The 13,436-nt window shown below is 41.3% G+C and overlaps 1 protein-coding gene across 1 annotated transcript in view; it reads right to left on the bottom strand.

Annotated features, from left to right (window-relative positions):
* The window catches only part of LOC104955852 (DNA mismatch repair protein Msh3-like), a 50,539-nt gene extending 41,264 nt beyond the window's left edge, over nucleotides 1-9,275 (bottom strand). The window contains exons 1-6 of the mRNA XM_010783246.1: nucleotides 9,262-9,275; nucleotides 7,504-7,588; nucleotides 5,713-5,822; nucleotides 3,727-3,859; nucleotides 1,852-2,039; nucleotides 214-382 (exon numbers count right to left, since the gene is read on the bottom strand). Of these exons, the coding sequence (XP_010781548.1) occupies nucleotides 214-382; nucleotides 1,852-2,039; nucleotides 3,727-3,859; nucleotides 5,713-5,822; nucleotides 7,504-7,588; nucleotides 9,262-9,275 (699 nt within the window). The remainder of the gene's footprint in view (nucleotides 1-213; nucleotides 383-1,851; nucleotides 2,040-3,726; nucleotides 3,860-5,712; nucleotides 5,823-7,503; nucleotides 7,589-9,261) is intronic.
* Between the last annotated feature and the right edge of the window lie 4,161 nt (nucleotides 9,276-13,436).

The following is a 13,436-nucleotide window of genomic DNA, read 5'->3' as shown; positions in this document are numbered from 1 at the left end:
AGGCAGACACACTCTCTCCCCCTCACACACACACACACACACACACACACACACACACACACACACACACACACACACACACACACACACACACACACACACACACACACACACACACACACACATGATCATCTCTGTGACTCAGTCTTTCAGCCAAATCCCTCTCCTCCCACCTGTCTGTCACTCTCAGACTCAAACACACACAGGCCGTACCTCCTGTCCGGAGACGCTCGTGTAGTCGAGTGCCGGGGTCTTCAGCGTCAGCCGGACTTCTTTGCGGTGGTCTTGAATCTCGTTGATGACAGTCTGGATCTGCTCCCTCCTCTCCTGCAGCACTGGGAAGCCGGACAGATCTGAGAACAGCTCTGTCTTATTCCCCGACCTCCACAAATACAGAAAAACAGAATCCAAATGTGACAGCAGTAACAGTTAATAGTACGCATGTTTAGCAGGATAGACACACAATACCGGAGAGTTTCTAAGACATTAAACATTTTGGTCAGTCCACCTCTTCAGCAGTGTTGGTACTTTGATGTTTTTCAGATTTTCATATAACTTGATAAAACTAATTATAGATTTACCCATATACAAAAGTGTTTAGCAATCAAACTTTTTGGAGTTAGCGATTACATAAAATTAGTCCAATATAGAAGAGGCAAATAGACCAATTCCTCCATTTACAGAGAATTCGTTTTTTTATTTAAAACATCTTTAAGAAACCAAGTTTTTTTCAGTTGTATTTAATTGAAGCATGAACATGTTCTATATAATGTTCTAGCATAATTTCTCCTTTAAATGTATAGATTAATCCTCAAAGCAAAAAGGCAATTAAATAAAATGTATTGTCCTGATTGACCATCGCCATTTGTTAGGATCATTCAAAAGCTTAAAGGTCCCATGTCATGCTTTTCCGGTTATTACCCGTCCCCTTTTGTGTTATGAAGGTTTTTCTTCATGTAAACGGTCTGCAGAGTCAAACACCCTCAAAGTACACCCTGTAGCGAGTAAAACTCTAACACAGAAAAGGCCTGTCTATGCTGCCCCAGAATGCCTCGTTGGAGATTTCTCTTTTTCCATTGTTTTCTTTCTGGGTATAGTGACGTATTTGGTTATAGTGACGTAACGTAACGTAAAGAGCCGTTACGTTACGTCCGCGGAGCCGTTGCGTTAAGTCCGTGGATTGGTCCATTTGGACCAATCCACGGACTTTGGACTTTGGACTTCCTCACACACACACACACTCAATCTTTTCTCAGCTGCAGCTCTGCTGATTTCTCCGCCTGAGACGGTGGGACGTTACGAGGCTGCGAGTGTGTGTGTGTGTGTGTGTGTGTGTGTGTGTGTGTGTGTGTGTGTGTGTGTGTGTGTGTGTGTGTGTGTGTGTGTGTGTGTGTGTGTGTGTGCTCGGGCTGGTTTCGGGCTGGGTTTCGCTGTGTCTTGCTGTCTCGCAGACAGCCACTGGGCTCACAGGGAGGGGGGGGCAGGATCTCCAACAAGCCGTTTAGGACAGAGAGTGAATATACATACTTTACAGAGATGCTGTATGAGAAACCAATGTGAGTTTGGAAAATTGCACAATATAAATCTATTTTAGTATACCTCAACAATGGAATTATGATCAGTAGAAATGGCCATGACATGGGACCTTTAAGACTTTCACACAAAACTTTGTTAAGCAACAGTAAGTAATCTGCTCTAAAAATGCATCACTTATACATGAAAGTGTTTTGTTTAAGGCCATTGGTTTTCTGTATTATCTCAATACTTTGTTTGTATTGCTGCTCGTGCATAGTACTTTGTCCCTCCTCTTTCACTAACAAATAATTTTGTTTCATGCTGCTGGATACTCACTTGGCAGCCTTTTCATTGAGCACCTTGAGGTGGCTGTGGGCGGGAGCCAGCAGGTCAGGAGTGTCCAATAGGAGGCCTCGGAGGAGCGCAGAGCTGATCTGTGATTGGATAGCTGGGAGCAAGGCCTGCAGTTCCAGCCCCAGGCGGGAGAGACCACTGCTAATGAGGTAAAACTCCTGCGTGGAACACTGGAACACACACAGTTATGCATTACTTTTGATGAAGATAAATGTTTGAGCAATCTTTGGTCGACGTTGGAAAAAATGACTATATATTGGAAATAGCATCTTTATTCTCCAACAAAATACTAGCTATTTTGATCTGTTTCCCTCTGTGAATGTTTGTGTGTGTTGTGTTACTGGGGGAGTCTGCAAGTCAGAAAGATTAGATCTCTAAATCTCGTCAGCGATGGGTCTGGCAGCAAAGCTTAAAGAGAGACGAACTATTACAGCCAACGCTCTGAGAAACACTATCATTAGCAGCAGCACAGTCTGCAAGTCTTTAGAAAAAGCTAAAATCGCAGCCATTCACTGCATTACATGTGAGACAAATGTCATTAAAATGCATCTCCAAGATGATTTAGTCTGAACTTTTAAAAGTTATTGATATCTTACATCATTTAAGATATTCCAACAAGAAATATTTGTTAATGGAAACTTTAAAGGTGGAGTATGTGATTCTGGAGAAAGATTGGCTCGATTTGACAAAAAGTGTATTGGATTAAAAGCGCAGACTGCTCCTTATAAAAAGACGATGAACAAAGGTACTAAATATTTATTTAATTTTGTCTGTATTTGAGCTCTTCTAGTGATTGCTGACAATCCACAACATAAGAAACACAGCTGTCCTTTATCTCAAACATAGTAGCTTTATGTCTCTTTTGCGTCAATGTTGCAGCTTTAAACATAAAACCGAATATGAATTACGATACAATCAAGGTAATGTTTAATCAATGCTCAGAACATAGCTAATATTTCCGATTTTATCGACTTCAAATGGCCATTAGTGACTTCAGAGTATCGTACCAAGTGCTGAAAGGTTAATGGGCGTCACACTGACAGTGGTTTATGGCATTAATCACATGCTGCAGTTCTAATGGTCCCCCATGTCAGCAGCCCCCAAGATGCTCTTTTATGAACCCATAGAGCGACTGGAGACTAGGAGCATGCCCTCCCTCCCATTATGTCAATGGAGCCATAGAGACACAGACCATTACACACAGCCACATCTATCTACACACGTGTGTGTGTGTGTGTGTGTGTGTGTGTGTGTGTGTGTGTGTGTGTGTGTGTGTGTGTGTGTGTGTGTGTGTGTGTGTTCTCATTTGATCGTTTTCTTTTAACAATATATAAAAAGGAGCCAGAAGAGTTGAACATGAACTCAGATCAAAGTGACCCTCTCATCACACACACTCTCATCACACACACACACACACACACACACACACACACACACACACACACACACACAAAAGAGCCATCTGACATTTCAAAAATGGATCCGATGGGAAATGAGATTGTGTGAGACAATCAGGTAAGTGCCAATGAGGTGACTGCTCTCTGCTGTTAATCAAGATGCATGTCATAAAAAGAGAGAGAAAGAAAGAGATAGAGAGCAAGAGAAAGAGAAAAAGGGGGTGACGGAGTCGGGGAGAGAACATTTTATTGGTTTTCATTTGTATGCATAACGTCCAGGAAAAGGAGGTCTGCTCTTCTTGATGCCTTTGCCAGATTTTTGTAGTTGTGATCCTTTTCTCTAACGGTTTTGATCTGTGTCACAACGCTAACAGATGCTGTGTTAATGATAACCAGTTGTAGAAAAAACAATATGATCAGTGGGGCAAAAGATGAGTCTGTTCCTTTTATTGCATTTTACCTTTTTGTGGTAAATGCTACAGATGCCTCTTTCCAAATCGGGCAGATGTGACAGCAGGGATTTGATGGAACTTAGAGTGAGGGAGGGCGACTCCAGGATCTCCTGCACAGCATCCTGCCTCTCTGAGAGAGACCTGTTCATGGGGGAAAAGACAGAAGGAAAGCAGAGAGGCAGATCAGACACAAAATCAGAGAGTTTATAGAAAAGATGGAATTCAAATATTCAAAGATATAAAAATGTTCATCAATCAAATTTTGGGGAGCTGAATTAGACTTGATTGAAAGGCAGTGTAACTTTGAATTTAGAGCAATTAACTTCACAAATTATGTTCATGTTCTTAGATTTACCAGTTTCCTGAACTAATTGAAGCCAACCAGCTTTGAATGTAGCGATTACAGTATCTTTGGGTTATCTTTTCTGGAGATGGATTTCATGTGTATTACTGTAGTATTTAATGTGTTTATGACTTTAAGAAAAATAATAACCTAGGTCACATTTTAGTATTTTTCAAGAAATAGTATTTGGTGTTAATACCATTAATTTAACTTGTATCCAAATGGCCCATAACCTGGAAAGTGTCATTGTGCCAAAGACACAAAGGTTACAAATTAATATTATGAAAAACATAGTCTGAAAAAAGCAGATAAAATAAGGCTTGGTTGTCATGTGCTGCTGCCCTGTGTGCCTTGGATTTCGTGTGACTGCGTGTAATCTGGGTTTTATACATGTTTAAATTCTGTAGAGGAGCTATCTGTATAATCTGAGGGCAGTGCCCAATCCCCAACTGTAATCCCTGCACTGTGGGAGAGAGAGGGACAAACACACACACACACAAAATACCAACACAATATCCAAATATGGATAATAGAATTACGTTGCAGAGAAGAGAAGTGGAACGGTACTGCAATAAATTAACTCAGAGATGTTTGTAGAAAAAGTGTTGCGTGTACATTTCTGTATTTGTATTTAATGACATCACCCCCTGAACATTTTTTAAGGGTTTTCGCAGAGCGGTTGTTCCTCTTTTAAGAAACACTGCTCAACTGGTTGAACAATAAGTAAATGTTCAGATGATGAACGCTGTCTTAAGTTCTCTAGAACATCCTTGTGCTACACTGACTTTTAATTAAAGGAATTATTCAAAGGATGGTAAACAGCTTTGGAATAATGCTGCATTCATGTCATATCAAGATACAATCACAATCATTTTAAATCATAATGATAGGGATATTCATTTTTTTTCTTCAAATTAAAACATTTCCTATTGGAGCTCAATAATGCAGAAGTGACTCAAAGACATGTGTCGTTCCAAGTAATTAAACCTAAAATGATTGCAAACAATGTTATATTGTCCATATACAATAGTATATATGCTATGTATATATATGTAGGCTGTGTATTGGCAAAAATCTGTCAATATTTATTTATGTCAAGATACAGGGGTTACGATTTATTATATTACAATACCGTAAGCATATATTGTGGTAATTAAAAAAACAGGCCATATGCATTCAATCCGAATAAAAATTGTGTTATGCAAACAGCATAGTGGAATCTGCATTTGTATTTGTTAAAGTCCCTGTAACATCAAAATCATAGAATTGTTTTAACATACTGAGCTACCGTCTACAACAAATGTTTGCATGTTGACTAGTATTAACTAAAACAAAATGTGTTATTATTCTGTTTTGAGAATCAATTCAGTATCTCAAAACATAAAACAATAACACAATATCACAACACCTAAGTGGATTGATATTTTCTTGCACTCCTACAATACACATTATTTTTAACCTACACCAGTGAAGATGATAAACATTGTAGTCTTTCACATCTGTTGCTCAGGACTATTCTTTCAGTGAAAGCATAGGAAAAAAGCACTAGGAAGACGAAATCCTAGGGTTCAGATTTATTTTGGGGCACTGTGAAACTGAATGTCAAGCCTAGATAAGCTCCTTTAGAGGACAGAGGGTCTCCTGTACTCACTGCGGGTGTGTGAGGGGCTGGCTCACCCAATTCCTCATCAGTCTCTTCCCAAAGGAAGTGCGAGTGTGGTCCAACACCCACAACAGACTGCCCTTCAGCCCGCCATCTGTCTGTCACCCAAAGACCGGGCACAAACACAAAACAGACGACTTCATTTGACTGTGACACAGGAAGGATAATAACATGAAGTAATAGATATGGGCAGGTGAGGGAAGCCTTAAGTAGCCAGGTGAGGAGGTTTGAACTCAGCTTGAACTCCATGTGTGACAAACATGCCACAGCAGCAGAGTCGTGCTGAACTTTTGAGCCGTCGCCCACGCAAGTCTGAACAGTCACTGAACATTTTCTTGTGATCGGAGAAACAACAATTTAACTCATCCATTACATTACAGTGTGCAACGACGCTGGCAGCTGATTTTTTCAACGTGTACAGACATCATGTGGACAGTCTTGACATATAAAAAGTATTTGCACTAGAAGGTGGCCATCCAGCCGGTAAGCTGCATGACATTTCTAGCTAGGCGGCTGTCAACACCCTTGTTGCTTGATAAAAATGGAAAACTCTCTCTACTCTCCAGGCTTTTTTTACTGAGGTAAATGTTACAAAAATAATGTTGAAGTTTGTTAAATACTACAACTCTACAGTAAATGATTCCTGACATGCACCTGTTCAGCTGTCTGTTTCGTGACCTTGCTCTAGCCAGATCAATAGACCTGCATATTTTATATTTATACTTGTTTAGAAATTGGGCTCATTGAGACAAAACTCTACACACAACCCAAATTAGAAACAACAATTACAGAGGAACATCCAACTTCTATGTCAAAATGAACTCAACACTGCAATATGTCATTTGTGATGCACACAGTAGGCATTTGAATGATGCACTTAAAGCAGCTGCTAGATACACTAATGTACTTGTATTCCTTCATTTTTTTATTATACAGGCTCGGTGAAACATTCCAGTAAACTATTTCTACTTATTTCAATGAACAAAACGTTTGTTTGTGTACCTTTGGTGCCTTTGTTTCAGGCATGGTTACAAACATTACGTTTTTGTCTCAGCATTAACTTTCAGTGTATTGGCAATCGTCAGAGAGAGAGCACAACTGAACTCATAGTCCCTACAGACTTGACCTTACTTGATTAGAGACACTGTACTTTGACTCAAACAAAACACATAAATGCCTTTCTGTCTGAATGCTGACTTTAGCATAGTAAAATGCTCCATATGACTATTGTTATTAACACTCTAATGTTTAGCAGGTATTCTGTTAACATGTTCTCTTCTTAGTTTAGCATGTTACATTGCTAACATCTGCTCATCAGCCAAAAACACAAAGCACAGCTAAGGCTGAGGGGAATGTCATCAATATCGGACAAAGTCAAATTTCAAAATTGGGACAATGCCAGATATGGGGTTAATTCATCGTGAGGGGGATAGAGTACACAGGATAACATTGAATATTTGTACAAACATTTTACAAAATGTATGATTTGAATTGAATTGAGAGCTTAAATGTATGGAACTCACTGACCTTTGAGGTGCTCTTTCATGCCTTTCCATAACACATTAGAAACCTGACTTAAGACTTGAAAACAGTCCTGGCTTCAGCCAACTTAATTAAAAAAGCACATTTGTCGTTACTAGCTAGAGACAAAGTGTGCATGTTTCTGCTTAGTAATTATACACAAGAGGATTATAAAGTATGTTGCCGTGTGAACCATTTATCATCCTGACTGAGTACACCCCTTCATTACACTAACTGCCAGCAGAGATGCGTCTTCACCTGATTGTTTAGGATCTCCAGGTTCCTGAGGGTGGCCGCACCGAGGATCATACCCTCCGACTCACAGGACAGACGCCGAAATGAGCTGCGTGGAGCAAGAAATCATATTTAAATACAGCTGCATGATATAATCATCCATGTAGCAATACAATTTATGTTTAATAGTGAAGACTAGAATGTTAAAATTGTTTTCTTTAACTTAAATCAGAGCAATTTTAGGAAAAAGTAACTGCTCTTTCTTCTTGGATTGTAAATCGAGGTCACCCCAAAATGTTGTACTGGTATAAAGGAGAAAATATGGATATTAACTCAAGTCTGAAATAAGTTTCAAAAAACATTGTGGTATATATATTATTTTCCCTATCTATTACGTTAGCTTAATCTTTTTGAAATATATACTGTAAGTTAAGTCAATGAAAGTCCAAAACCCAAGGTCACTTTCCAAACAGTCTCAAGGAGGCAAGAGTAAACCCTCTCCTAAAGAAACCCACTCTCAACCCATCTAATGTTATAAACTACAGGCCTGTCTCTCTCCTCCCGTTCCTGTCTAAAACATTTGAACGCGTCTTTAAACAACTCTCCTGTTATTTCCATCAGAACAACCTTCTGGATCCGCACCAGTCTGGTTTCAAGGCAGGTCACTCAACAGAAACTGCCCTCCTTGCTGTCACTGAGGAACTGCACACTGCTAAAGCAGCATCCCTCTCCTCTGTCATCATCCTTTTGGACCTATCTGCTGCATTCGACACGGTGAATCATCAGATCCTCCTTCGCACTCTCCAAGAACTTGGAGTTTCAGACTCGGCACTTTCCCTCCTCACCAAAGACCGCACCTACAGGGTAACTTTGAGAGGGTCCGAGTCCGACCCTTGTCAATTAACTACAGGGGTCCCTCAGGGCTCTGTTCTTGGTCCCCTCCTCTTCTCCTTGTACACAAACTCGCTCGGATGTGTCATTAGCCCGCATGGTTTTTCATACCACTGCTACGCTGACGACACCCAATTAATTCTGTCCTTTCCCCGCTCAGAGACCCAGGTCGTCGCACGCATCTCTGCTTGTCTAGCTGACATCTCTCAGTGGATGTCTGCTCACCACCTCAAGCTCAACCTTGACAAGACTGAACTGCTTTTCCTTCCGGGAAAAGATTGTCCCACTCTTGACCTAACAATCAACATCGGCACCTCTATTGTTTCCCCGACTCAGACTGCAAGGAATCTGGGTGTGATCCTAGATAACAAACTGTCCTTCACTGCAAACATCGCTGCTACAACCCGCTGCTGCAGAAACACGCTTTACAACATCAGGAGGATACGTCCCCAGCTGACCCAGAAAGCGACGCAGGTTCTGGTCCAGGCTTTCGTCATCTCATGCCTAGACTACTGCAACTCCCTCCTGGCTGGTCTACCTGCATGTGCCATCCGACTTCTGCAGCTCATCCAGAATGCAGCGGCTCGTTTGGTCTTCAACCTTCCTAAATTCTCCCACACCACGCCGCTCCTCCGCTCCCTTCACTGGCTTCCAGTAACTGCTAGAATCCACTTCAAGACAATGGTACTTGCGTACCATGCTGCGAATGGATCTGGCCCTTCCTACATCCAGGACATGGTTAAACCGTACACCCCAGCACGTGCACTCCGCTCTGCATCAGCCAAACAGCAAAAACGACGTTGGTTTGCCTATCCTGCTCCAAAAATTGTGGAATGACAGTCCACCATTGACATCAGACAGCAGAAAGCTTACACATCTTCCGGCGCAGACCTGCGAAAACTCATCTCTTCGACTCCATTCGACGACTAAGAACTAGCTTAACCAAAGCATTATAACTAAATAAAGGACTGGCTTTATCTAAAGCCAGTGAGTAGCAATTGAAGTGTTTAGCTCTAGAACACCTGGTGTACTTATATGATTCTGTTTTCTTCAAGTTTGTATTTTTGTGGTCGACGCACCTTATTGTGAAGTCGCTTTGATATCAAGCGTCAGCTTAAATGCATGTAATGTAATGAGCATGGTATGATTAGCTGTGATATTTTTAGCAATCAACAATAAATCAGTTATGACATCTTCTCTTGCTTTTAATTGCGAGTCGCAACGCACTTGGAGCATTATCGCTCTAATGACATCATTACGCGACCCAGAATGGGACCTGGGATTTTTAGTCTTTCTAGTTGCGGTTTTTCATGAGTCTTATATTTCACACAATTTAAGTGTATTATTATTGAATTGTGCCAACGAATTACACATATGATGTTTGTCAATCTTAAAAAATCATTCCATGTCAAAAAAGTCCACAGTTTGTCGTAAACTGTTGAAATATAAGACTATGAAAGTATTTTGCGAGCATAGCTACAGAATTCCCCAGAGTCGCGCGCCAAGTGATGTTCATAACTGATTGTCACAATTGTTTTCCTCCACTAATAGATAAGAGATAGATAAGATTATATTGTCAACGGTAAAGATGCCCGTGGATCCCAGACCCGCAGGTGATATCATCAGCCTATTCAAGCCCAAAATGGGTCTTACTCGTCTCTTTATGCTCGCTTGACACCCACGACCGTGGCTGATGCAAAGGACAGCAGGGAGTGGGTGTGGATCACAAGCCTTAGCTACTAGCTAGTAGCCCACCGCACGTTAGTCTATGGCCGCACAGTCCTTATTCGGGGAAAGACTGTACTTTATTGGGCTATCCGCGTGGCCGCGAAGTCAAGAGAAGAGAAAGCGAAAAAATTTCATCTTTCGACGTCACGGGCCGTTTGAGTCTGTCCACGAATTACCCCACCATAGCCTCAGGAATGCTTCGTCGGCAAGAGTCGCTCCTAACAGTATAATGTTTGACCAGCGTCAACCAGCCACAAAAAACCACATTTCTTCTGTGAAACGTCAATGAACTCACACGCCGTCTGGTTTCTGAGCACAAACAACAAACGTCACCAAGAAGGCCGTCACTACTGTTTACTAAACAAGGATTGACTACCCTCACTCTATCACCACAATGAACACGGTCAGAAGAATATGTCATGCAAAGCTGCCCGCCTGCCTGCTTCCTTCCTTTGCATTCTCTTCGACTGCCTGATCTTTAATGTTTTAAATCGTCAACCATTTGTGCAGATAGCAAGAAGTAGAAAGAGGTCGCCCAAGCTAATGTATCGCGTTAGCGTTACGATTTCTCCCACCGGGGCTAAAATGGTGTTTTATAGAATGATCAGCGAGGGGTGGGGGGGCGGGTGTTTTTTGCTGTTGATTGTTTTTGTGTTTTTTGTTTCTTTTTGTTGTTGTTTGGTGTCTGTCTTTGTTTTTTTTTTTTGTTGCCCTTTGTTTGTTTGACAGGTTACGTTGCTTCCATATGTGAGGGTTCTTCAGTCTTTTGTAAATTATGTGGACATACTACTTCTGTCTACTCGTGTTGATGTTGAGCTCAGTTTTTGTTGGTTTTTTTTGTGGGGTTATCTAATGTTTCTTCATTGTACCTTGGACTAATTATATAATATGACTAAGTGCTATGTATTGGTGTAATTTGCTAACGTAACCGTGCTGCGTTACTGTAAGTCTAGTAGTGTTCTAACTTGATCCGTCAGGGTTCCACCTCCTTGTCCTTTCATCTGAGACGTCGGAAGCGAAAGAACGAGGTAACTATCTCTCTTTGCTGATATTGTGATAGTTTTCAACGCTGGTATCTTTGACATCACGGCTTTTTTCGTTTGTTGTAAGTGTGATTTTATTCTTTATCTATCTCTTATATTCTTTATGTGGAGGTAATCATGCAATTGGTTTTGACATACATGTTTTATTTTGACATTCTTACTTTTATCGCTGATCTTGTCTGATCTTTTTCTATTTCCTATGTATATTTGAAAAAATTTTTATTTCTTTCATACGTGCTGTTATATTGTGTCGATACAGTTTTTATACTGACAAATTCTGTGTGGACTTGTTTTGATAAATGATATTATTTTGTTTTTATAGTATTTTGGACAATACATTTTTCATTATTGGTCGTTTTATTTAGTTCTGTTGTTTGTTTTGGGCATCAATTCAATTTAATATTATTTTTATCTATAGTATAAATTGTTTTGGTTGTAATTTGATTGTTATTGCTTTTTGTTGGATTCTAGAAGGGTCGCAAGGATCATCTGATCTTAAGGAAACGGACTTACATCAAATCTTCCTATGATTCCATTTTTCCTGGGTTTCTGCGTGACCACGTTTCGAGTGGTCGCTATTGGTCAGGCGAGTAAGTTGCGCGCTTCAAGTTGCGGTTCTGCGACTTTCGCAATTTATATTTCGCATTCGCAAAGCGTAAGAACTGTTCATGTTTTGTGTTCGATTATCTACTGTGATTTGATTGTGTGATTTGATGCAAAGTTAGGATGTCATGTTGAAGTTTTTTTTTCATCGTGATTTCCTCTGCTCATTACGATTGATCATTTTTTGCTCATTTTTAGTGCTTGACGCTGTTTATCGCAATTTCAGCGAGCTTTACACAAATATTCGTTGTGTCGGCTTCTATGTCGTGTGTCTCTATACATATTAGATGATCAAATCTTGACAGTAATATACCAGGATCTATTGTTTTGATATATTGTTTTGTTCTTTTGTTTTTTTTGTGTGTTTTGAGTGTCCTATTTTTTTTGCTTAGTTGCGTTCTTGTGTTTTTTCGGGGCTGAGAATGAGAGAGAAGGCCTAAAACACCTTGAAGCTTGCGCTACTCAACCGGCTTTAGAGGAGGCAGCCAGTCTTTACTAGACTAGTAGAGAGCAAGGCGTCGCCTTTGTTTTATATGTCGCTATCGGCGTCAGATTGGAGTCGAGAAGCAGATGAGCGGGCGCGTCGCCGGTTTCAGTCTGCCGCCGGAAGATGTGTTAACCTCTCGCTGTCGTGATGTCAGATGGGGGAAGCTCATTCCACCATTTGAGAGCCAGCATAACGCACCAACCGCTGTTTTCTGCATGGAATTGCAGAGCAGCATTGCAATGCTGGGTGATACGATTTACACCATGTCCTGGAAATGTCAGGGCCAGATCCCATTCGAGCATGGTACGAAGTACCTATTGTCTTGGAAGTGGATTCTAGCAGTTACTGAACCCAGTGAAGGGAGCGGAGACGGCCGTGGTGTGGGAGAATATAGGAGGTGTGAAGACCAGAACGAGCATCTGCATTCTGGATGAGCTGCAGGGAGTCGGCATGCACATGCAGGTAGGCCCAGCCGGAAGGGAGATTGCGTAGTCCTAGCGGAGTATGACAAACTTGGACTCAGACCTGCGTCGCTTTCTGGGTCACTGGGACGTATTCTCCTGATGTTGTAAAAGAGTGTATCTCAGCAAGCGGTGTAACAGCTTATGATTTGCAGTGAAGGAGGTTTGTTATACAGGTCACACCCAGCAATCCTTCAGTCTGAGTAGGGGAACAATTAGAGGTCCGATGTTGATTGTTAGGTCAAGAGTGGACCAATCTTTTCCGGAAGAGATAAAGCAGTTCAGTCTGTCAAAGTTGAGCTTGAGGTGGTGATGACAGACATCACTGAGAGGATGTCAGCTAGACAAGCAAGAGATGTTGGACGACCTGGTTCTGAGCAGGGATAAAGACAGAATTAATTGGGTGTCGTCAGCCGTAGCAGTGGTATAAAAACCAGTGCGGGCTAATTGACTGATCCGAGCGAAGTTGTCGTGTGCAAGGAGAAGAGGAGGGACCAAGAACCAAAGCCCTGAGGGACCCCCTGTAGTTAAATGACAAGGGCGACTCCGACCCCTCCAGTTACCTGTAGGTGCGTCTTTGAGGATGAGTGGAGAGGAAAGGCAGAGCTAGAAACTGCCACAGTTCTTGAGACGTTGCGAAGGAGGATACTGATATTCAACGCATCGTTCTATCGCTCGTCTGATGAAAGGATCCAGGAGTCGCTTGGAGTCAAACATATCAGACGTAATATAACATATTTGCAT

Source organism: Notothenia coriiceps, unplaced genomic scaffold (genome assembly GCF_000735185.1).
Source record: "Notothenia coriiceps isolate Sejong01 unplaced genomic scaffold, NC01 NC01_scaffold00000662, whole genome shotgun sequence".
NCBI classification, from domain to species: domain Eukaryota; kingdom Metazoa; phylum Chordata; class Actinopteri; order Perciformes; family Nototheniidae; genus Notothenia; species Notothenia coriiceps.
Note: the sequence above shows the minus strand (reverse complement) of the source record. Positions and strands in the feature narration are given on the sequence as shown.